Below are 27,224 nucleotides of genomic sequence, written 5' to 3' on the forward strand. Positions count from 1 at the left end.
GCCATTTCTCTTTTCCAGCGGAAGTTACCTCAAACTGTGTTAATATGTTACATCAAACATGGACATTGCAAAACAAATGATTATTCTTAATGTTTCGCAAACTTTACGTTTGCGTCATCAGGGTCAGAAAGATTCAGGACTGAAGATTCTGTATCCATCAGTGGGAACTAGGCAACAATGATGAATCCAGCATCCTCACATGCGAATAATTCTACTCTCTCACGATGCAAACGTGATGCTTGCGAAAAGATGGAGAATTCATGATGGTGTTTTCAGTACTGATAATTACATGATGGGGTTACATAATAACATCTTTAAACAAATTAACTTTGTGGAAAACATAATGTACTTTATTTACAAATCTTAGAATACAATAGCAAATATATAATACAAAAAATCAGTCTATAGATTTGGTAAATCCCGAGAGCATTAAGACCAATCGGTATCGGTATTTACACGAATAATGTAAAGTACATACCTGTTCACTGTACTCTGCATGAAATTCAATGTTAGTCGGATGTTTGGTTACCCTTAACTAGTACGTGTGATATTATTTCTACTGCTACTTATATTTCTTCTTCTTGAATCTGATCGGTTGGGTTTTCGCTTAATATAAACAGTGTTGGATGTTACAAGAAAAGAACCGTAGAAATCTCCCGGCTGAGGTGCAGCCGTCACCAAATTCTTCAGAGGTTCTGAACGAACTTCGGTAGCGATCTTGCTGCTCTGTCCCGCATCCAGATCCTCAAGGGGAGAGGGAGACGTTGTGGTGAAAGCAGCAGGAATTGCATTTCGAGACCTAACATGGCTCCTAGGGGTTGATACTGGACGTTCCAGCCGTTTCTTGGCTGAAGAACGGATATCGTAAAAGAAATTATACTCTGCGGAGGTCCCTTGATCGGAGATATTCTCCGACGCCAGATCTTCTTCTAAAAGTGACTCTAAGGATTCGATCTTCGGGGGTGAACGTTTTTCGGGAGGAGGTTGTGCGGGGTCTCTTGAAACCGCCTGGGCGTCGAGTAATTCTTTGGAATCGTCCGATTCGTCCATTGGTTTCTTGGTCGTCTCGGGAGGATTAGGTTCTGTTGGCTCGTTCTGGGGACTGTCATCCTTCATGTCGTCGTCGGAAGGTGGTGGTTCTTGCTCTGCGGAAGGGGGTTGTATGCGAGTCTCCGGCTCTGGACCTCCCTCCTTAGGTTCACCGTCAGGTGGAGGCTTTGATGTGCTTGTGTTACTGACCGACATTTTGTTCTGAGTAGAATCTTGCGCTAAACTACTGCTGGAGGAGTTGTTTGCAGCGGGAAGGTACGCATTGGATGGGGTGTTTCCCTTATTGGGCGAATTGTAGTTATAAGGACCATTATAGTTATATCCTGAATTGCTGGTAGATGCCGGCGACTCGGGGGAATCTTTGGTATTATTTTTACGGCTTTCGTTGGACGGCAGGTAAGCATTTGAAGGACGGTTGGCATTTGAAGGTGGAAGATATGCATTGGGCGAATCTTTCCCTGGATAACCACCAGAATTGGTTGACGCGTTAGTCTGGCTGCCTGAAGGGTTTGGCGTGTTTTGTCTGTTGGCAGGTTTGACGTTTTCCCCTGGTAAGGTTAACTTCTTGTCAGGAATATTGTAAGTATATGGAGGATTGTAATTGCTATTTGGAGCAGGTGTCTGGTAGAAGTAAGGAGAACCTGCAGTTGTGGGGACTTTATTGGGATTTCCGTACGGGTTTCTATTGTTTGGCACAGGATAGGAATATGATACATCATTATTACTTCGGAATGGTGGAGGAGTATCGTAGAGATATGGTGGTCTAACATTATTGTTATTTGTATTATAATTGTATCCGCCGTTATTACTAGAAAAACCTCTAGGCTTCTCAGCAGGTAAAGTGTATACATACGGGAAAGAAATCGGCGGTGGTTTTGCTTGAGGAGAGTTGTAATTGTACGGACCATCAAAGTTTATATCTGGAGGTGGAAGATATTCGTTTGATGACGGTTTAGGAGGAGGTAGATACTGAGCACCAGCATTGCTTCGGAAAGATGGTGTCACGTTTTCGGGCGCTGATATACTCTGTGGTTCTGTCTGAGAGCTAGTGGGATTGCTGGCAGCAGTTTGTGCAGTTGAAGACGACAAGTTTTCAGAAGGAGTTGTGGTTGGTTCATTACTTTCTGAGCTTGTGTTCTCGTCAGATTGCACGCCATTCTCAGTGCTGCCATCAACACCAGAGTTTACGTTGTTAGTTGATCCAGGCCTACTCGAAGATGTTGATGGGGTAGTAGGAGTGGTACTACCGGTCGTAGATATAGTCTGAGAAGATCCTTTTGATGGTGGAAGATAGGTATTGGTGGGAGGGTTTGTAGCTGGAAGATATGCATTGTCCGGTCTGTTGACACTTGTGAACTCTGGTCTTCCTGTCGTTCCTGTAGGTCCGTTGTAGTAATAACCTCCAGAATTTCCTTGGTTGAAATTTGAGGATGGCAGGTAGTTTCTAGATGGAGAAACTGCTGAAGACAAAAAGTTATACAGGGAATGGCCATTGCTACTTGACAAGGAGAGTTCCATCGCGGGTATTATTTCAAATACAGAATTACTTTGTGGAGGTAATAGGTTTCTCAGCGATGATACGATGTCGTTATTCAATTCGGGGCCACTCCCAGCACTATTTCCGGGATATCCATTATTAGGAAATTGCACATCTGATGAGCCATTTATAGAAGGTCTGCCGGGATTGTTGCCCTGATTTTGTGGTGGTAAGTATGTTGGTGGGGGTGGTGGCAGATATGTTCCAGGAGACGAGGAACTCGGTGGTAAGTATGTAGGAGCCACGGAGGATTGTGGAGGCAAATAAGTAGGTGCAGGTGAAAGGTCTCCAGTGAAATTTACAGCGCCAGGATTCGCTTCAGGTGCAGAGTAACTGGGTCCTGGTTGCTGATTAAATGGTGGGTTGTTTTGATAATTTGGCCGTTGGAAATTGTTATCGTATCCGCTGAAGCCATTGTGATATCCTGTTGAGCAGGCAACCGAGGAGGGATTTCGAGAGTCGTGAGGTGCATTGTAGGTATTACTAAATTCATTAAACTGATTGCTGAATGTGTTCGTCTGGAACTGTTGATTTTGTGGTTGGTAATCGTAACGTGGCTGCTCTGGAGGGAGGTAGGTTCCCCTTTGCTGACCCGCTGGTGCCCCGTTACCAAAGCCTCTTGTTGGGGCAGAAGGGGGTCCTGGGTACCCGAAACCTGACGGGAATGATGAAGCACTGTGCTGGAAGTTGCTAAACTGCTGATTGTTGTAGCTTTGTTGAAAATTTGACGGATTGCCGGGAAATGTCGGTTGGCGATAGTTGTAGTCCTGTCCACGCGAGACGGTATATGTATCTCTGGGAACATTGAATGACTGAGCTCCATTATAAGAAGTCCTTGTGTTTCGTGCACTGTTGTAGCCGATGTTGTTGTCGTAAGTGTTCGAATAGTAAGCATCGGAGATACGTGGCGGTTTCAGATTATGCTGTGGCACTTGGTCGCGCACTACATACGTTGTATAATCCTCCGGTTGAGCACCCGTCGATTGCCTTGGCGGAATATACATCCGTCGACGGTCACTCGCGAAATTCGATCTAGGGAATTGGCCGAAAGCCTGTCCTCTTCTTTGCTGGAAGTTGTTCCTTCTTGGAAAAGGATTTCTGCCCTGGATACCCCTTGACTGTTCATTTGGTGTCACCGGGGGAAGATACTGTGGGGATACCTCGTTGGACTGAGAATTTCCTGCTCCTGTAGCTCGGACAATTTCTGAACTCGATGAGAATATATCTTCAGGTGGAACGAAAAGGTACACGTCTGTCTTTTGTTGAAATGGCCTACCTGAAATTTAAAAAATAATCTGTAAGTATAATCTGAATTTGAGCACTTTTAGCGTTATACGTACATATTATATTTGAGATCATCTGAAAAACAGCTAAAATATAGTAACTTCTGAAGATTATTTTTAGTCTCTTTCAGTGCGGTATTTGAAAAAAATTCCAGTGGAAAGGAAAGGGGTCTAGTAACTAGCCCTGAAGCGTCGGGTTAATATACCGGGTGGTCCATTTATAATGATAGCATGGAATATCGCATGCAGAATGCATCCAATCGAAAAATTGCACAGAATAAAAGTTTGATACTATTGAGGGGGTAAGTCAATGCCGCAAAAATTTCGTCGCCGCCACCCACAACTTAGGGGGGTGGGGGGTAAATGTGAAATTTCAAATGGAACACCCCCATTCGTTTTACATATTTGGATTCCGTGTTGAAAAAGAAGAATTTTTTGTTCGAAAAATTTTGTAAAAAAAATGCAAACTTCGAACATTTATAAACATTTGGTAGTTTCAGATTCATTTTGTTCCCTTTGTGTAATAACAGTTTTGGTTTCCAATGAGAACATTGCATAAACGAATTTTATTTAAAAAAATGTCTGCAAAGAATTCGGCAAAAGAAAATTGTTTGCAATTTATGTTCTTGTGTAACAATAAATAATATTAATTTGTTCCAACTCTTTGGTTTCAAGGAACAATTTCATATGAACAACAAAATTAAGTATTTTACTACAAATTAGTTATCATTTGAGGTACACAAATAAATGTTTAAAGGAGCAAATGATCAAAATGATGACCGTTCTCTTCAATGTATTTCAAAACACGGTGTCTGAAGCTCCACACTGTTCGTCCCAAAATGTCAGGAGTGATAGAGGCACAAGCATCGATAATTCGTTGCCTCATGTTTTCTGGCGTTGTTGGAACTTCTTGCTAGAACTTTTATTTAAGTGTCTATAAAACCCTGTCTTCAAACTATTGTTCCAACAACGCCAGAAAACATGAGGCAACGAATTATTGATGCTTGTGCCTCTATCACTCCTGACATTTTGGGACGAACAGTGTGGAGCTTCAGACACCGTGTTTTGAAATACATTGAAGAGAACGGTCATCATTTTGATCATTTGCTCCTTTAAACATTTATTTGTGTACCTCAAATGATAACTAATTTGTAGTAAAATACTTAATTTTGTTGTTCATATGAAATTGTTCCTTGAAACCAAAGAGTTGGAACAAATTAATATTATTTATTGTTACACAAGAACATAAATTGCAAACAATTTTCTTTTGCCGAATTCTTTGCAGACATTTTTTTAAATAAAATTCGTTTATGCAATGTTCTCATTGGAAACCAAAACTGTTATTACACAAAGGGAACAAAATGAATCTGAAACCACCAAATGCTTATAAATGTTTGAAGTATGCAATTTTTTTACAAAATTTTTCGAACAAAAAATACTTCTTTTTCAACACGGAATCCAAATATGTAAAACGAATGGGGGTGTTCCATTTGAAATTTCATATTTACCCCTCACCCCCCTAAGGGGTGGGTGGCGGCGACGAAATTTTTGCGGCATTGACTTACCCACTCCATAGTATCAAACTTTTATTGTGTGCAATTTTTTGATTGGATGCATTCTGCATGCGATATGCCATACTATCATTATAAATGGACCACCCGGTATAAGTTATACATATAGTCTTACAATGAACTCTAGTTGAAGTTTCCCCTTTCCATCAGCTTGCTTAATTAGGAAGACGTCTTCAAAAACGAAAAGTTATCAATTACCAATCAAAATTAACCTATCTGCAATCGACAAATTAGACCATAATTCAAGTATAGGTTATGATGACTGGTGCGATTTTTGTTTGTTTTTCATCTATTTCATTTAATCCGTCTTCGAAATGTGGAACGTGGGGGTTACTAGTCCCCAGTTAATAAAGTTTTCTTAAAGCATCACCCCCAGCTAGGAGAATTTGCATAGGCATCTACTACACCTACTGCATTGTCTCTATATTGATCCATACAAGCATCACCACAGCAAGAAATTTCCACTTCGAGCACTGCATCTAACCATCATTCATCCACACCGGTCTTATCTTTAAAAAGGTAGAAATAAAAGATTAATATTGTCGCCCGGAAAAGGAAAGGGGGGCAAGGAACAATTTTGATTTCTGGTGCGAGAAACTGAAACTGGACACAGGGCTGAAGAATATACGTATAAGAAATAAAGCTATTTCATTCAATATTATATTAAAAGCCTGATTTCTTATTTTACTACACAAAAAACTATTCTACAAGCAACATAAAGGACAAATACTCACACAAAAATGTGTCAATTCATACAAAAAATACATATTTTTCTTATCCAGTAGCACATTAAAGTGGATGAGATGTTGGTGATGCAATTAGGTATATCAAAATAAATTTACACCAGATGAAATGAAGCAGAGAAATGACACACATTAAGGAATGCTTTTTCCTGCTTCTATCCCGTTGGATGCACTAAAGTACGTCAATTAAATTGATAAAACTCGACTAAATGGAAGAACTAAAAAAAAATTACACAATTAATTGTACTAATTGATGCAAAAAAAACCTGCATAGCGTATTTCTAGTTCTATGCATTTCAAATGGTCAATTTCACATACGTAGGTACAGCCAACGGCAAAGATAATAGTAGGTAAATTATCCATCGTCATTTTCATTATTTTGTAAAATTCTACATTCTGTGTTCTTTCAAGGAATGGAATTATGTTTATTTGAATCATATGTTGCCCTCTACTTATTGACGTTTTACGTATTTCATTATCGTCACATTGTGGAAAACAGACTGAATGAAAATTGTAATAGACCATTCGTCTACTATTACTTTTGCTGTTGGGTGTACATACCAGGTTTTATTAAAAACATGTAAGTTGGCTAATAGAAGTAGTAGTATGTTTAAGGAGAGATTTTAATTTTATTGATCTTATGCTATACAATTATAACTGTATTTCCCTTAGTGAACATTCAAAAGCTAAATTTTCATCATTTTTCAACGAATGAATATAAACTTGTCTAACACAATTAAATATCAGTGAGCAACTGTACAAAACTATAAATCTATACGTCTTGTTTTGTAGGGTATTTGATTTTTTTTTCTATTGTTAAGGGGGAAGAGACATATTATTGATAAATAGATTCACTGGCTCACATATTAAAATGTTTGCTTATTGTTAATTAGTTAGTTCTATGTTTATCTATATTAGTCAGCTGTATACTAAAATCACATACTTGATTGTTTCTTTAATTGCTTGTAAAATATCTCTTTCTTCCTTTAGATTAGTTACCAACTTCTGAATTTTCTAGCGTTTTATTGGCATTGCATTAATTTGTCGCTCTAGCACCAGTAAACAAATACGTTTCCTATAATTGTGAAATAAACCCTTTCCTTTTTCGGAATCAGGCTCCATCCACTTTTCCTCAGGGAAGATATAGTGTTTCTGTACCGTGTTGTGGAAATTTTAGGACACGGAAACGTACGTATATTTCTTACGGTAAGGAAACGGTGGGCGTTGAATGCTCTCCATAAGGTACGAAATATCGGACAAAACGAGACTGGAAACTGACCTCCCTCGTTTTATTTGCCTATTTCACATGGGGCGGCTACTCGGTGGGGAAAAGGCGGCCGGAGCATGATGTTGATCATATCACTTCCACAAAAGAACGGAGATTGTAAATGTGTGGCGCCCAATTTCCACATCATCCCTCCACTTTCAATCTGCATGGGCAGCTTTACTTTTTTTACATAAGGAAGAAGGAACCTGGCTGTTTAACCTAACAACCATCACATATATATCGTACTGGACCATGAGGACATTTAATGACTGGGGGGGTCAAAGAGTCCCTAACGCTCGAACAGGCAAAACGAGCAGTATACACTCGAAGCTCAGGAGTATATTAATGTTTAATTTGGTCATTCTCTTAGAATAGTGATTATCTGAAAAAAGTTTATTTTCTGATTTGAAATAAGGTTTGGCTGACCGTTTCGACACCCCATCCCCACGACTCCCAGCTTTTCCGACAATGTCTGCTAGATTGAAACACATTTTCGTCCCAGTAAAAGGTATGAAATTTCGTGGAATTCCAAAGTGGACAAATCTATCATCATGCAGTCATTCTCTTCTTCATTTCAGTCTCCCCCCGTCGCGGAGTGATTAGCACATCGCCCTATGACGTCAGCGGCGCGACGGGTGGGCAAGGATGAACGCCCACCCAAAAATTCCTCTGCCCAGCCGATTGCCCACCCAAACAAAATGAATGCTTCAATAAGAAAAAGTAATTTATTGTGTTGACTCCTTGCACATTTTTCTTATGAATATTGTTCCTTTTAGAAAGAGTCAAATTATTCTCTAAGAAGTTCCACTCATTCATTGTTTTTGGATTTACATTAATGAGTAAGAAAATTAAAATCGTTAGAAAATATGTTCATGAATAATACCTGTCAAATTTATCTCTTATTTAAAACTTGAAATATGATCTAGGCCCATGGCCAGAAGTAGAGCAATATCTGGATACAGCCAAAGTGCGAGTTTTCCGAGGTGAAGAGTACAAAATCATACAGAATGGAACAAATATCTTCAAACAACCAAACGCGTAAATAAAAACACGTTACTTACATATGGTATGAAAAAGAACTTCGAGGCTTCCCTATCCTAGCGGTTTTGGTAGTGGTGTTTTACTTCGATAGTACGATAATAATCAGAGGGTGGCAACTTCATATAAACATTTGAGGGCAAAATTGAGAACAATTTTTTTATATAAAATGTAGATAGCCTACTTCTTGAGGAATTTGGAGGGCAGAAAGTGTTTTCCCCCTAAAGTCGACGCCTATGGTGATGTGATAATTGTAAATAAATGAAACTTTTTCCAATAGTTTCAAATCGTTTTGAACAAGAGAAGAATTGCTACGTAACTATCATGATAAAATGTGATGGATTTTGTGGTCTAAATTAATTTCCACAATACAGTATGTAAAAGTATCTGTTTTCCCAAGCGCTAAGCATATTTCTATTGAACCCTATCGAGCACATTGGCCACATGAAGATTTACTTCAGGAAGTGGTCGCTTCTGTAATGGCATCGATTTTTCAATATTCATTTTGAGCAAATTCCTTTATTTTTACCATTTTTCAGTGATATCTTGTTATGTGTGAAAATTATCGTTTTTATGCTGGGAATGTTTAATTTAGAATGAAAAAAAGTGCTTTCCATGTTTGTGTTAAAACTTTCACATTTAGGCATTAATTACATGCAAAGATTCATACGCACTTAACAATTTGGAAAACTCCTGTGAACTAAGTAAAAAGATCATTCAGGAACCAACACTCTTTCCAGTTAAAAACTACCAATATTATAACTAGATATTCAAGCTCATTCATTTGAATTATGGAGAAAACAAATCTTCACTGTTGTTGGTGCTTACATACCTTCTGTCGCCATCCTCAAATGCATATATAATGTACACATAGCATGTGTCTTGTATCGAAAGAAGAAACAAGATATTTCGTTTTGTAATGGACCTTAATAGTGGTGGCAAATAAAAGAGGGTGTTGAAACTTGCGCAACTGTAAAAGTCTAATTTAGTATAACTTGCTTTCCGAATCTAAGGGCACGTAAAGGAGAAAGAAGTAGGGAGATTATGTCAAGCAAGACTGACGCAGGATAGACAGAAGAAATAATAGAGAGGAAAATATCCTGAGCGGCAGCAGTTCTTTGAGGAGTCGAGACAGGCTCATTGTCAGAGGGGGGATAAGGGGGATGAAGCCCCCTCCTGAAATCCTAGAAATATCTCATTTAAATAGTATAGTGGAAATTAATTTTACTCCCTTAGCAGCATTAAACATCTTCTGTAATAAGTTGTAATATAGTGACTAATTCATCTTTAGGGCTTCTAACCTGCCAACTTCTTCGTTTTTAAATGGCGGCTTCTGATTAAGGATTTATCGTAGGAAATAAAATCCTGGCTACGGGCCTGGACCAAGACCTGCCAAGTGCTTTTTCAATAAGTGACTGCATCGAGTCCCTTCGCTGCCTTTTTCTAGTGTGGAGTGATTAGCGAGAATTCAGATGAGAAATTTGATTAGAAGAATTCATGAAAATATTATACGCATGCGCATGTGTACGTGAGAAAGAGATAGAGAAGGGAGGAACACAAGCAAAGGATAAATAAGAAAATGTACACCAGCAAAAAGAATTGGGAAAAGCAATACAAACGAAGTTGGGGGAGAAGGGGGTAGAGGGAGAGTGAAATAATTTATCAATAGATGGATCCTGCCCACCCGGTCAAAATTTTCTGGCGCCGCCTTTGCGTCAGGGGTACCGGGTTCGAATCCCGGCCTGGACATGGATGATTGTGAGTGTTCATTCATCAATTTCATCATATCATCACTCATCCCCATCTTCGCAAATTAGCCAAAAGTGGCACAAAAAGCGAAGTAGAATAAAGCAAATCAATCAATCTACTTCATTTGAGAAGCACGTGTGCTGAGTAGCAATACGGACGAATCTTATTTTCACACAAAGCAAGATCTTGTGCCATGTTCGTTCTGTGAGTGAAATCGGTGACACAATGAAATCAGATTCTCACGCCAGAATATTTTGCTTTCTTCCATGCGGAAGAACTCCTGTTTTCACACCAATAATCAAGGTCAGAGGGACATGTTGCGTTCGCCGAGTTTAAAATTCGTTAACGTGCGGCTGAGGATACTGAGGAAGGAGTGCGGGGGCTGTTGGGGCTACATTACCCTCAGAAATTTTGAGAAAATCAACATTTTCAAATAAAAGCAGTGAAGAATTCCGGAAGAAACAGAGTGGCAAATGCAAAAATCCATTAAAATTACCACCAATTGCCATTATTGAGAGTAGAAAATTCTAAATATACGAAATATCTTGTATACCGTCCCCCTAGAAAGCAGTTATGTACTATCCACCTTTATAATTCCAGCCCCTACCAAAAAATTCTGCGTACGCCAGTTTCTGAAGAGTCATCTTCTTTCACGATTAACATTCAGAAGGACGTAAAATGAAGAGAAATACTATGTGTATATATACTATATATATACACAAGGGATAGAATGAGAAAGATTGCCAGAAGGGCGGATAACAAAAATGGCGTAGGAGACAGTAAACACTTATCCTCATGGAAGAAAAGTAATATTTCGAGGCTATAGCTTCATTGTCACATGTAGGTTGAAAGAATTCTTTCCAATTTTACTGTCTCCTACGCCATTTATATATATATATATATATATATATATATATATATATATATATATATATAAATGGCGTAGGAGACAGTAAAATTGGAAAGAATATATATATATATATATATATCATTTCTCTGCATTATATATCTATTTATAAATAGATATAGATAGATAGATAGACGTTCATTTGCATAATTAGTCTTGCGAACTGTAACAACAGAGAGCAGCAGTGACAGACCGGAAACCGTCACCACTGGTCAATTAAAGGCAATTTAGATCTGCCGCAATACCTCCCCGAAAATCCCCAATTCCTGCGTAGACAAAATATGGCGGATTAAAATAATGGCCATCAAAGTACGCCTGCTGTCTGATATAGTGTGCTCTAATAATTTCTATCAAACTTAAACTTGAAACCAAAGACAGTTCAAATACAGATATTTGGATCCCACTTTAAACTGTAAGTCCAGTCCCGATTAGCCTTACTGTGCATAAAGTGGACTTAAAACAGCAACTCAAAGCAAATACAGATATTTATTGAACGTAATGATGACAAATAAATTATCATTTTAAGTGGAAATATTGATCCGTAAAATAGACTTTTAAACTTGAAAATGGCGAAGTGAAAGCTAACCACATCTTGTTTCCATCCCAGTGTGAGGCTAAAAGCGGCAATGTTCTTTAAGAATGTTGTAGCCAAGGAGACCATATGGGCTATACTGCATAAGAGTCATTCCATGCGAAATCAACACATCCACCAACCTGACCATCTTCGATTTTCATGAAATTTGGGGAGTTGAAACTATGCATGGAACTTAGTAACTATGAAAATTTTTAGTTTCGTTTGTCTTGTAATTGTTAAATTATTCAAGGTCAAAGTTCGCATAAATTGCCCTTTTTGAGCCCGCTTAGCTATACTAAATGTGCTGTAACTCCGCCACTATTTCATCTAGGAAGCTCAAAGAAAGCTTATTGTACAGGGAATTTCCAGTGATAATTAACAAGATTACCTTTGGATAAAAATATAATTTTGTCACGTGACCTTTACCTTTGACCTTGAATATATCAAAACATGTCATCACCAAAAATCGTGAAAAAAAATATATTTGGTTCCTCATGCCATACTATAAAACATATCAAAAATCATTCTGGGACTGCAATGTGATCAGAAGATACAAAATAATATGTGTAATTATGTGACTGATAAAAGCCCCATTACATGAACTATGACGAGTCAAAAGTCTCTTAACACCCTCTACAAAATGTAAAGGAGTTATCCTGGTCATGAAAGAAATAGGTTAGACACAGGAAGATCTCTAGCTGTGTACGTCAAGCGCAGGTCTGGCATATTGTTGACTGCCATTTTGAATTCAACGCAAAAAATTCAAAGGAAAGGGGGTGATGTGATATATGAAATCAGGCTAGAATTTCACGAGAAATGAAGCAGCGAAGGTTTTTCCAACTTATTTTTAGGCAGCAAAACGTTATACGCATATCTTTCACTTACGATATATGCACATTATAGTGTTGTCAATATTCCTGTGAGCACACTCGTTGACGTCTCTCACACTCACATAGAACATTTGGCAATGTAGAAGGTGCAACATCATCGCAAGCAGCAACTATGCCTTCTCTCAGATGGTCAATATCAGGGACTTTTAATGCATGCACCATTCTCTTCAAATGTTTCTGAAGGGAAAAGTCCTCCTAAGAGGACACACACAGCTAAGGATCTCCCTGTACCTAACCTATTTCTTTCATGACCAGGATAACTCCTTTACATTTTGTAGAGGGTGTTAAGGGACTTTTGACTCGTCATAGTTCATGTAATGGGGCTTTTATCAGTCACATAATTACACATATTATTTTGTATCTTCTGATCACATTGCAGTCCCAGAATGATTTTTGATATGTTTTATAGTATGGCATGAGGAACCAAATATATTTTTTTTCACGATTTTTGGTGATGACATGTTTTGATATATTCAAGGTCAAAGGTAAAGGTCACGTGACAAAATTATATTTTTATCCAAAGGTAATCTTGTTATATATCACTGGAAAGCTTGTTGAATTCCCTGTACAATAAGCTTTATTTGAGCTTCCTAGGTGAAATAGTGGCGGAGTTACAGTACATTTAGTATAGCTAAGCGGGCTCAAAAGGGTAATTTATACGAACTTTGACCTTGAATACTTTAACAATTACAAGACAAACGAAACTAAAAATTTTCATAGTTACTAAGTTCCATGCATAGTTTCAACTCCCCAAATTTCATGATTGATTGATTGATTGATTAAGTTTATTTTACTTCGCGTTTTGTGCCTCTTGACTAATTTGCGAAGATGGGGATGAGTGATGAAATGATGAAATTGATGAATGGACATTCACAAACAACCAAGCCGGACCGGGATTCGAACCCAGGACCCTTGGCGTCGCCGCGCGATGTGCTAACCACTCGGCCACAGGGTCGGGCCCCAAATTTCATGAAAATCGGAGATGGTCAGGTTGGAAATTGCACATATCTGTGTTGATTTGGGATGGAATGACTCATAAGCGACCTTTGTGTTTTACCGTTTCTTACCGTATGTTCAGTTCAGTAGCAGATGTACCGTAAATATGTGCGGGTGTCAACAGTTTTAAGTAACGTTCGGTAATCAAGATTTTAACGCTCTATACAATTCCGCCTTTAGAGAAGAGATTCTCGCACAGTGTCGAATTTAAAGTAAGTGAAAAATAAGTGTAATTGATATTCCTTGTACTGATAAGTTGCCGGTAGTTGAGCATAAAGTGAATACCGGTATAACACACATCCTAAATTTTCATCTCAAAATTAATAGTGCGCCTTATAGTCCCAAAAAATATCGGTTTGGTGCGTGTACTTAGTACCTATCAAAACTTGATACGTAAGTACGTAAGCTCCCGCGTAGAGAAAGCATTCTCTCTTGAATTCACCTGAACAACATTTTTGGTTACAGGGCCCGCGCACCTACTTATGGTCGGCCTGCATTCATAAAAATGAGGAGCGATGATTGATATTATGACCCATATTATGAATCAGTATTAAATTAAATCAGATCAAATGAATTTCGACCACACGTTGTACAAGGAAAAGAAAATCACTTTAGTTGAAGGTAAAACAAAAGAAAAACGTATCCTGCCATCCGTAGCAACTCCTCTCTTGATCCGTGGGAATCGAGTTGCAACAACTCCGTAACGACCTTGACTCCCGCAATACATCGAGATGAACAGTACTAAACGTTGTCTGTTCTTGAATTTTCCACATCAGCAGAAGATATCCGTACACGGCTGTAGTTCATTACCTGCACATAAAAGGAAGAGCGTGAACAATATCGCAGAAGGACGATCCCCAAATCACTTTTGGCTTCGTTAATTTAAAGACGAAGATCGTTTGTAACCTAGTCATATCTCAAGACAACCCAAGATAAAGATATAAAGGTTAGATTTTCGATAAGGGTACTCTGGATTGTGCAATTACGAGCCAGAGATTTTATGAATCGGAATTCACCTTGCGTACAAGGTAAAGAGACTGAAGAGTTCCTCGCGTAAGTGCTGTCACATTTATGTATAGGACAAATATCACTTATATGATGTGCTGATTGTTGAGATTCACATTATAACTCAAATCGAGGGTTGCAAGACGTTCTGTTTTTTAATGGATAGTTCCGGTTTTCTACAAATTAATTCACTGTCCCGAAAAATGCTTCCGGGACGCCTATTTGTTCCTGTTTCTCCCCCTTTTAAATGAGATATATTTTCCATTGAGTATCAACCAGAAACAAGACCTACCTCCCGGGTCTTTTCAGTCAGATAAATACCAGGACTAGGAGTGATACAGAAAACTGAATTGATTGAATTGTTGTTTTAAGTCCACTTCATGCACAGAAAGGCTAATCGGGACTGGACCTACAGTTTAAAGTGGGATCCGAAACACTATGTTCCTCCACCGGGTATCGAACCCGGGACCCCTTGATTAGCAGAAAACTGAAGGTAGAAATTCAGAGACATTCTTTAGTCAGATAAAGAATATCATAAGTGATAAGTCACAATAATTAGTTTTCACCTATTTTAATTTTCAAGTTTAAACATCGTGTAAAGTATAAAACACTTTAAAATACTATTATTCATGAAGTTCTCAGCTTAATAATTTTATTATTGGTAATTTTCTTTCCTTCGATATGGTATGAATGAAATTATAATTCGTAAGAAATATCTGATATTCCTTTCTTATAATATGGTGACGTACTAGAATAATATCCTTTTTCTGTCTGACTGAGACAAATGTTCCGCTTTTTCATTCACAGAAACTGGCAACCCCGTCTCCATGTACCTTAGTGTAGAGTTTATCATGGCCATGATTTTCATGACTTGGTATTTTTAGAGGGGTAGGGGTGATATGTCACTGAAATATATAGCACTTCATGTTATGAAAACTAACTCAATTAAAGTGCTTCATTAGGATATTTGTATTCATATTTCGCCATTTTTACGTGAGTGAACATATTTTTACAATTTTTACGGAAATATTCATCATATTTTCGCCTTTTTCAAGGTATAAAGAACTTTCATTTACACTTATCTCTTTCTGAAGTGAATAGAATTTACTTCCTTTTGATCAGTCGAAGTAGAAAGAAGCTTTTCTTAGTACAAGACTTTTTTGGCTGACAATAGGCTGTTATTTACATTCGAAAATTGACACACAGAAGGAGATTGACTGTGGAATCCTAATTTTCATAACATCCAAAACATTCCTTTGGGGGAGGGAGTGTATCATACGAAGTATTATGTAAATCGAGGGGTTGATAAGCAAATCATGGATGTTTTTATCTGTATCTTTTAGCACAAGATCTGACATGGTCGTAGAGGAGCTCCAGGGTCGCGTTTAGGAGAACAAAATTCAGATCGAAAAGTATACTAAACCAAACCTTTACAGCCACCCTGGACGCTTACACAAAGTGGTACTTACAATAAATCTTAACACAACTTTGTCTTCGACTGTATACGGCATTAATATCACAATGTATTCCCAAGTTTCTAGTTCACGTGGTACTTTCCAGTGTTGTACTTTCAACACTAAAGTTTTATGTAAATATTAATATATTAATATTAATTACTAGCTCTGTGTTACATATATGAAACCATGTTTAAAATACAATACTGTGTTGTTTTAATTATTGATTTGAGTCCACATATGCTGACCTCTGTGGCGGGGTGGCTATCACGGCACTAGAGATCCCGGGTTCGAATCTCGACCTGAGCATGGATGTTCATTGTGAGTGACCCCCTCATCAATTTCATTATAATATCACTCATCCACATCTTCTTGATTAGCCAGAAGTAGCAGAAAAGTGAAGTAAAATAAACCAAATCCGTTCGTGAATCAATTAACTCCTCATATAATTCACAGTAAGTAAAGAAAGGAGTGAAGAAAAAATATTAATTGTAATGACTGAAAACAATGCAGTATTAATTCTTGCATTTTTTAAAATAAAAAAACTGAGTGTATTCTCTATTTTATTTTTATGGTATTTTACACGAAAACACTAGACAGACTCAAGATAAAAATAATATTCATTTAATATTGTATTTTATATGATTATGAACCAACATAGTGTACATTAAACTTACCAAGTAAGTCTAAGTTTGTTTTATTAAAAATAATAACGAAATACAATGTTGCAAGGCTGAACCTTTCTTGCGTGTGTGCATATGTAAAATAAAAGTTTATATATAGAATTAAAACGGTCCGCAGTAAGAGGTGGTAAGAAGCATAGCACGCGTCTCCGTTAACATGTCTTGTGCAGGATAACATTGACTCTAGGCGTCCAATTACGGGAAAAAGTAAAAAGACAGATTCTCAGGAACGTCCTTCCGGAATTTCGATCAAAAGATTATCAAAAATAAGGCGTCTTGTTTGCGACAAGTAATTTCTTTCTTTTTTTACAGAATGGAAGTACGTACTCTGAGACTTCGGCCTACAAACACTCAAGGCTCAGTGCAAAAGTGTCACTTGTGTAGAGATGAACGACGAAATGTCGTTCTTGAACTGAAGGATCTCCGAAAACAAAGATGGAGTTGTAAAGTGGAACGGCAGTTTTGTGTGCACCGATGCTCTGTTGTTTCTGACTAGTATGGGATGCCTCCCCGATCGCGTAGTGGGTGCGTCGTCGCCTTACATGAAATATACAAGTTCAAGATTCGAAATTCTACAAAACTTCATCTGGACAACTTTTCATAATCTACACGCCTGTCGTCTTTCAAAGCTGCATCAGCATATTATTGGAACACACTACCACCATATGCTGTCTCGTGTCTACATACAGCAGCTTTAGCCTCCCCGATGGCGTAGTGGTAGTGTCGTCGCCTTGTAATCTAGGGGTCCCGGGTTCAATACCCGGTTGAGGCACATAGTGGTTCGGATCCCACTTTAAATTGTGGGTCCTGTCCCGATTAGCCTTACTATGCACAAATTGGACTTAAAACACCAAATCAATCTTTAAAAAGGCAGTAACAAAAATACCTCTAGATGAGCAGGGACAGAGCCTCGGTACAGTACCGTCACCGGCAATAAAAATGGGACACCTAGATTCTGAAACACTCGCTTCTCTGCAAGGCGTTATGTGGGTTGCCTAACCCTACGGCGATAAGTGGATTTCAATAGAAAATGTTCAATTGCAACTACTTCCACCGCCGTAGAGTTAGGCAACACACATAACGCCTTGCAAGGAAGCAAATGTTTCAGGTTATAGGAGTCCAATTTTTATTTCCGCTAACTGTACATATGACTAGATTCAGCATGCTTGCGTTGAAATCAAAACCAAATACATGGGCAGTTTTGGACTAGAAACGAATAACTTTTTTTATTTGAGTCATTGAGTAATATTTTAGCTATTTTTGTAGTGCTAGTTATTGAAATATTTAATTATATGTGTAATTTAATACTTGGATCTATCACAGTGTATTTTGGTATGGTTCTACACGTCTTAAGGATTAAGTTGAAGAGCAGCCATAGCCTGACCTTTGACACTGATATAGAATGTATTACTTAATAAAGATTTTATTAGGAATTCTTAATCGTCCATTTCCGCAGCAAAATATATTTCACCAGCGTTCGTTGGTCCATACTGATTATTTAAAAACAATTTCCACTAGTTTTCATTGCATTGTGCAACACGTGTATTCGTCATTTTCTTGTACAACAAATTGACTAGGGGCCTCAAAGATGGCACAGTGGCCGTGCTAACGTCGTCGCCTTGTAAACAATGGATACTGGGTTCGATACCCGATATAAGGCACATAGTAGTTCGGGTCCCACTTTAAACTGTCCCGATTTGCCTTTCTGTGCAAATAGTGGACTTGAAACAAGAACTCAAGGAAATTAACATTCGTTGGATCTTTATAAGTGAATTACAGAGAGCAGTTCAATAGCTGCGTTTTCGTCTGCAAGGATTTAATGTTCTCTGAACGTTAGTGATAATTGCATGCTAAGGATGTGATAATGACGGAATGAATAACCTTGAAACGGTGTAGAGACTTCTTTCCGTATTGGTGAAAATAGCAAAAGGGGGGGGGGACTTCAATCATACTGAGAATGTGTAAGCAGCACTACATTCCAGTCGTCTGCTTAATGTATACTATTTCTCTTAACATAGCATCAACAGTTCCAATATAGTCACGCAATTTTACAAGGTAAAAACATGTCGAAATCTATGTTGAGTTCTCACTCTCACTCACTAAACATGTTGTAAAGTAACATAACCAAATGCTACTTACCATTTTCTCCATAAGCTAGATTTTCGCCTGAAACAGCTGCTAGTTCAATGAGTAGAATCAGCTCCAATAGCAGTATCTGAAAAACAAAAGATAAACATATTAACTATTTAATACAGATAGTTGTTAATATCAAGTAACAAATGAAAAGTGAATGGCCGGGTTCGATTCTTCATGAGATACAAACATAACATGTTTGGAGTTTACTACGCTTCCTATTAAATCAATACCTGTAGAATTCTGAGCATAGATTTAATGATGATCGAGAATGTGTAACACACAAAATTATTTCACAACTGAAACCTTCCGGTGCGAAGTTTGTGAAAATACTTAATTCGTCCCGATTGCAATTGGACTAAGGAAATCACAGTTGCTAAGAAACAGATAATGTGTAAGCTGCGTGCAACAACCGAAGAGATTGTTGCTAAAGAGACTATATCTACTAACTTCAGAAGAAAAGCATTAAAACAAATTCAATAGCAGAAACGATGTCCAAAGTCGACAGGGTCATGATAAAGAAGAAGAAGTAAACAGACTATAGCTATATGGAGCGAGTTAGCAATATTACAAATAAAATATTACAAAAATTATGATATATTAACTGATGCTGTAAAAAAGATATAATCACTGGTGATATGGGATAATCAAACCATTACACATTTGGAGGTAAATCGTACAGTTGGATCCACTAGTAATTCTCGGCAAATTTACCATGGCTATTTTCATTAATTTTTCTCTTACATCCTGTGTGTTTTGAAAGCGATGGATTTTTATGTATGCTGGTGCAGAAGTTACCAACAGCTTGTTTTGAGTTTTCTTTTAATTCTTGAAGCTCTTATTGGATCAAATAAAGTGCACGAACATGGTGATGGACAATTTGCACTGTAATACTCATGGATCCCACTGTGCAAGAATGAAATAAAGGTTTTAAAGTAGGCCAATACCAAACCGAGCCTTTCTTACGTAAAGTATCACTTTTGGTTCATTATAGGTATAAAGTATTGAATAAGAACTAAAGGGGGGAGTTTATTTGCATATATACAAGCACTTTCTAGATGGTATGAGTTAGCAGGAAAGAGTACTGAAAAAGCTAGAACAACAGATCATAAAATACATATTATTATTGTGTATAGGTATATTAACGAGGCATAAGTTTCGATACAAAACTCATCGCCACATCGTTCTAAATGGGACCTTACTAGGAGGGCGTGTAGGATGAGATCTGCACGTGAAGTGGAAAATGTTAGCTGGGGAGATGTTTTATCGAGCCCTGGGTTTAGCTCCTGGTTTAACATGGTGACAATGAAACAGCTGGGGGCTAATTTGCGAAAAAGTTGCTTCATCCCCCTTCACTTCGAGCACTGGATGCTAGTGCCACTTGTCATTATGGAAAATGCACTATTCATGCACACATTATCACTATATCACGATATCCAAAAGTGGCAGAAAGAAGATGTTAAATAAACTAAAGTCAAACTGTCCAGAAAGAGAAGAGATTAAACATATCTATCACAATTTCTTAATACATACGACTTCCATTTCCTCTTCAAAGATGGTATTGTAAAAAATGTCCACATTCTCTACCACTGAATGAACACAATTTCAATCCTGTCCAACGATTCGTATATCCAATGTTCAAAACGTACAGCAAGTCAACTAAACGTCAAGCCTGAGACAGCACTCAATCGAAACTGGCCAAAAAATTGAAGCATATAAAACTCCAAAGTACGTTAAAAAAGAGGGGAGAAAATGACACATTTCACATAATACTCCGTAAGTGACAGTTTCCTGTTTCTTCTTTCTTAAAGAACCACATTCAGTTGTAAAAAAACATCAAGGAACGGGTGCAAAACTTCCCAAGGAAGGAAGTTAAAAGATTCAATTTAACTCCATTTCGACTCATTACGCTACTCGCAGGAGAGAAAGTCGAGACGTTACGATTCTCGTAGGAACAACACGTTATACCCCTTTGTCTGGCGAACGCTTGTACTGGTTGGAGGGGGGGCATTTAGCAGAGAAACGGAAACGCACGTATGAAGAAAGAGGAACAATATGAACAGGAAACAATGCGTGAGATTAAAGGAAACGCCAGCAACTTGACAACGAAATCTCAAACGAAGACGGAAGCTAAATCTACACGATTATGGAGTCTTGGTGAAGTGACGCGTCCATTTTTATGGTGGATTCCAGCCGCCTCCCTCCCCACAATGCAACACCCATTTTCCTCCTAATTGCATCCATTACTTTAAAAGAAACTAATGATTATAATTATGGCATGGCTTTAATTTAGATGTAGAAATGACAGCATTCAACATTCTGTACTTCAATCATTGTCGGCGATTAGGAGATTAGGAGTTGCCCCACATTTTTTGCTAACCCAGCACTATGGCCTCTTAATGCTAAGCCTTGTCTACCACGAGAAAGTAATAAACTGACCTTGCTCCCCCCCCCCCCCCCCCGCACACACTTTAGGAACCCAATCGCCGCTACCGACTTCAATTTTACACTTGCATCAGTAGGGCTGCACTGCAATTCGCTTCTTTAAACGGCATTTTTGCCCAAGATGAGGTTCAGTTGACATTATTCGATTGTTTTTAAGCAGAATTTATTTTCTATTGCTTCGTGTAATTAATCTTTAATTCTGCTTAGTGGAAGTTAAAACCTTTCTAATCAAGTTTACAAAACATTTAAAATGAACTGAGTTATTGGTTGAGTTATTGTTTTAAGTCAACTTTATGCACATATAGGCCAATCGGGGCTGGACCTACAGTTTAAAGTGGGATCCGAACCACTGTGCAATGTGCCTCCGCCGTAAAATGAATTGAGCTGTATAAATTACACATTACTACCACATCCATAGCCATCCACTGTAGTAAAGTTTATTGGTTATGAGAGACGCACTGAAGGGACTGAGACCTCCCCCCCCCCCCCACTAAACATTGCTGACTAAAAATTCTGATTTTGTAAGGCATTGGCTTGTGTAATGACTGTACTAATTAGTTACCTTTGCAATGAGGGAACACGTCACTGGTAGTTATGTTGTAATTATTATAATTATTTTATGTCCTCCCTAGGACTTCATTGTGTTTGCGCCTAAAATCGAGAGAAAATTCCTTTTAACACTGGGAGTTGTGAACTGTGCTTTAAAATGTGTACCATACTTGAGTGCGAATAATGTGAAATTCTAACTCATTGTGTGAAGTGTGAATAGCGAAGGGTAATACAATCTAAACAAGGGAGAAGGGGGTAAAGGGGGAAAAACGAGATACAAAATAGTAAAGAAAGATAAAGAGAGACGTAAGAGACAAGAAGAAAGCGCGAAAGAGTGATAGGGGGAGGCGAAGAATCAAGAATAGAAGGATGAAAAGGGGTGAAAATAAAAGGGAGAAGCATAAGCATTATTTTTCCTTGTTGTAGGAAGGTCAAGAGGAGTCAAGTGTTTCCGTTAACAATTTGCACTGTGGATTTCGAAACAAGCATTTTATGAACAGCCAACATTTTACTGGATTTCAATTCTACGAAATGACATTCGCAAACAAATTAGGCAATAAAATGTCGGTCATATCGAATGCGTGTACAGAATATCGTATGGTAATGAGTGTCGGAAAAGTAGCGGCAGCATTCAGTGAAAGTGAAAATGTGGGAAAATGCGTTTTCAAATTATAGGTTTGAAAAAATGAATATATGTAAGTACGTGAAACAAAAGGTGGGTCGAAAGAGGTTTATTGAAAGCTGTAAAGCAATGGGTTAGGAATATGAAACCACTCGCTCTCTCGGGAACCCTCCTGCAGGAAGGAATAAATAATAAAAAAAAGGCAAGTGAAAACGGCGCGGGAGGATAATGCTTATGCTTTTATAAGAGTTACGTATACATCGAATGCGGTGGTAATGGTTATGACCCATATTCCGCACAGATTAGAATCTCTGTTCTGTAAAATGTTGATCTTTACATTCTGCATTGCTTTGGCATTATGGGATATGAAAAGATTAACACCAGTGTTCGGATTGAATTAAATGTACATGGTAGTGGTGCTAAATGACGTATTTTCCACGAATGTAGAAAGTGTTTACAAGAAACTTGTAGGCAGGTTAGATGGACGTTAAGTTTGAACTCGGAAATAGAAATCTCGTTAAGTTTTCGGTGTCATTAGTGCGATAACTCTTTTTCAGTATGAGTTTGGATCTCTTCGAATGTAAATGTTATCATAAGATTTCATGACCTATGTTAGAACCAATGTTCTAAGGTACTTAAAAAATTAAGGCAATAGTTTAGTTTACTGACTGGTAACATGTATACAAATTCACATACTCCCCAAAATGAAATCACAAATACGTCACTAAGTGGCCATCCACCAAAAGCACAGTGGGCATGGATATTATTATTATTATTAGGCTGAAAACTAAATACGACTATTACTCTTCTTACTCTTATTATTCATTAGCTGCTTCCCAGGTATGACTATGATTTATTATTCGATGAAAATATCTGGCCTAAAGGGGTATTAGTAACAACGTTTTATGGCGAATTGAAAAATGACAATATAGTTGCCAACAAAAACAAAAGTGTAGGCTATCTGATACAAATAGTAACAGTAAGTCTGGAGAAAACGCAACTCCAAAAAACTAAGTGGTTCTTCCGTTAGTAATAATATGATTAAGTGTTTTTATCAGAATGTTAGAGGAATAAACACCAAATTTAAAACATTAGTAAACAATATTAATATTGAAAATTATGATATATTTTTTCTTACAGAAAGTTGGTGTAAACAAGATAGAGATTATTTTATAGATTTAGATCGAATGTACAGGGTACTAAGAAAAGATGGAAACCTTTATTTAATAATAATAATCCTTTGCGCAACAGCCCATGAAGGGCCTGGGCATACCTACCGACTGCCGGTCTCCCTCCCACACTTTCTCTCGTCACCTCTAAGCGTGGAGATCTTCAACCAGTATTGGAATAGTCGGGGGGTCAGCCCGACGTATCCCCAGCCGTTATAGTAGGTCGTCTCGACCGGATTACGCTCACTCACTCGGAGCTTCCCAATTTCCTCACGATGGTGGGTTGCCACCGGCCCTATACGTAGGCCGAATAAATTCCGACCAGAGCCGGATTCGAACCTACGCCGTCCCGCAGCGAACGATCTCAAGACGAGTGAACGCCTTAACCCGCTCGACTACGGACCTTTATTTAAACAAACAAAAATATGGTGGTGGTGGTTGTCTTTTATTTATTAAAAACAAGGTTCAGTTTATGATTTTAGAATCACCCTTTACAGAATTAGATGTAATCTGGGTAAAATTACTGTCTAATAATTCTGACCCAATCATAATAGGATTGCATTATTTGCCACCTGATTTAAACACGATTTCTGAAATGGTTTTCCAACTTTCTAGTAAATAGAACTTTCTCTGTTAAGATTGGTGAAACAATTTCCTTGTGGAGTACCTCAAGGGTCGCCACTTGGCCCAATTCTATTTGCTGTGTTTATCAATGATGTTACCTTATGTTTTAAATCTAGAACAAGTTTACTATATGCAGATGATATAAAAAAAAATTAAGAGTATTTTAACAAATAACGATGTCGTTCAACTTCAGTCTGCTCTCGATAGAATGGCATATCATATTCGTACAAGATTAATGAAATGGAGATTAACTTGAAGAAGTGTAAAGTTTTAAGATGTACTAAGAAAGTTCATCACATAGTCTCCAACTATTATATTTATCAAAAAAAAATCCAAGTGTGCGACAGCCATAAAGACTTACGAATATTAATAGACTCCTCTCTCATATTTGATGAGCACATTTCAGAAATTTGCAAAAGAGCAAAGAAGATGCTTGGTTATATATTTTTCTCGTGGCAAGTTTTTAAGAAAGAAGATACCTTAATATACCTGTACAAAACTATAGTTCGTCCTATTCTTGAATATGCTAATGAATTATGGCACCTTCAAAAAGTTGAATCATTTCAAAAACTTTTTATCAGGTTAATATGCACAAAGTTTTAAAAAAATACTATGACCAACATTACTCTGAATGGTTAACACAGTTAAATATGCTTACCTTAGAAGAAAGAAGAAAAATGAAAAGGAAACATTTTGTACAGAAGATCTTAACTTTCCAAATAGACAGTGAATACTTTTTGAATAATATATCTTATAAAATCCACAGATATTCCCAGAGGAATATTTCAATTCTTACATGTCTAAATAAGGCCAGAGGTTTAGTAGCTGAACTTGTTGAAACCTATAATTTGAATTTATGATGATGTAAAATATTGTAGGATCCACTGTATTATTTTATAATTATGTATTCAATTCCGTAATTTTGTATGACCAATTCTGACATAGTGATGTGCCTGGTTGTCAAATCGTGCTCATCACTTCAATAAATAAATAATAAATAATTATTATTATATAATTATAATTATATTATTATTATTATTATTACTATTACTACTATTTGCAGAAGGGGTGTTACACATAAGCTTACTATTTACTTTTTACTTATTTTCTAGCCATATAAAGCAACTTTCTGTGCTAGAAGTGTTATGTTCATGGGCAACAGGAGGGCACAGACAGATCCGGTTCGTTGCCCCCTCTCCTGGAAATATAAATTTCGTACATTTCAAGCTACAATAAATCATTTTTTGTCGTTTCTAACAGAAGTAAACTTGAGTTAGTTAGTATTCGAACAAAAAGAAACTAAAAATTACGTTACATTAAAAAAAATTAGTGTACAATATGGGTATCAAATTATGTTCTCATATTCTATCATTTAATTTAAATGATAAATGGTAATGGCTCCACAGTTTTCAAGATTTCGAAAATGTAGTTTTATGTGAAAGGTCAAACAACATGAACTTTATGACTAAATTTTACCCCTAATCTTTAAGGTGTGTCAAACATAATAACATAACAGAATAACCAAGCACGTAGCCAGGGAAAGGGCTAAGGGGGCTGAAGCCCACCCCCCAAATCCTATAATTAAATATCTAACTTAAATAGTGTATATTGGTAATTAATTTTACTTCCTTATCAGGATTAAACATCTTGCATAATAATTTGTAATATACTGAGAAATTCATCTTCAGGGATTCTATCTCCCACATCTTTTCACTTTAGATGGCGGCTGCTGATAAGGGATGAGCCCCTCCCGAAATAAAATCCTGGCTACGGGCCTGAGAATAACTATACATTTCAATGTACGAACTGTGTGAAATGTAAGAGATAATGAAAAACAGTTGTGTTGGATATTCATTCATCTGGTGAGGTAGAAAATTCACCCCAAGTATATAATAACAATTAGTTTATTTGAGGATTAAATTGGTTTATTTTATTAGTTCATAATAGTGGTTATTGTATAATAATAAATCATATTTTTGTTGTTATTATTTACATTGTACACGTTTTATGATGTGCTGATCCCCCTATTAAAATTTCTGGTGACGCCCATGGCTATTCCATACAATTATACTATCAACCCATAAACATACAAAACATAGTATATTTTCCAATAAGAAAATTATAATGTAATAGCATAAGAGAAAAACAGGTATTAGATATATTATATTGTTCTTCACTTGCCAGTGATGATAGGAATTTTAATCCGCGTCTTGCATTGAGATACACGGATACTACCTAGATATTTGTGTTATTGGGTCGCAGATTCGGATAATGTAAGTTATTTGGGATAATTACTTTGTCACTTCGTATACATGGTTGTTTATATAAATTGTCTGATATCAATTACACTGTTCCACATTGTGTTAACTTAAGCTCTAGTGCTGAAAATTGTTATGAATGTGGTAGACTACTCGAAGGAGAGGACTTTTATTTTACCGGTTGAAAACGAATTTGAAATTTATATCCTGGGAAAGAACATCAAGGAGTGTATGTGTGTGTGTTTGTGGAACCCTTTTCATACATACATTTCTTTCTGTGCACGGCCCTACGCTGCAACTGCACCACGACAGAAGTTGTCACTTTTTTCAATTATGGTGAAAAAAGTGTTTCCGAGAAGTTTTAGAGGAGGCTTTCAGACCGAAGCGACAAGCGACACGGGGATTTCACACCGATGCATACGCGGCACGGACCTCTCCAGTCTGTAGAAAAGCATGTGTAGTGAATGTGTAGACACGGTGCACGATATTGAGAAAACAGCCCATTCCGAGCGAAACGTGCAGGTTGTCGTATCACTCCGGTACGACAGCCTGCATTTATTTCTGAAGGTTCGTTTCCAAGTTATACGTGTCGCTTGTCGTCTGTTGCTTTCCGCTTTGGTCTTTAAGCTAGTTGTTTTTGTGTGTGTATGAGAGAGAGAGAGAGAGAAAGAGAGAGA

At 37.5% G+C, this 27,224-nt stretch overlaps 1 protein-coding gene across 3 annotated transcripts in view; it reads right to left on the reverse strand.

The window, feature by feature from the left end:
* Positions 1-367: 367 nt before the first annotated feature.
* The window catches only part of LOC145995292 (uncharacterized), a 35,000-nt gene continuing 8,143 nt past the window's right edge, over positions 368-27,224 (reverse strand). The window contains exons 1-3 of one of the 3 annotated variants that reach the window (XM_083131889.1): positions 20,414-20,623; positions 18,887-18,962; positions 368-3,863 (exon numbers count right to left, since the gene is read on the reverse strand). In XM_083131889.1, the coding sequence (XP_082988015.1) occupies positions 532-3,863; positions 18,887-18,962; positions 20,414-20,422 (3,417 nt within the window). In that variant the 5' untranslated portion in view covers positions 20,423-20,623 and the 3' untranslated portion in view covers positions 368-531. Of the gene's footprint in view, positions 3,864-18,882; positions 18,963-20,413; positions 20,624-27,224 lie in introns of those variants that run through there. The other 2 variants (XM_083131887.1, XM_083131888.1) reach the window with 2 other exon arrangements.

This window comes from Lepisma saccharinum, chromosome 11 (assembly GCF_977018435.1).
Source record: "Lepisma saccharinum chromosome 11, izLepSacc3.1, whole genome shotgun sequence".
Lineage (NCBI taxonomy): Eukaryota > Metazoa > Arthropoda > Insecta > Zygentoma > Lepismatidae > Lepisma > Lepisma saccharinum.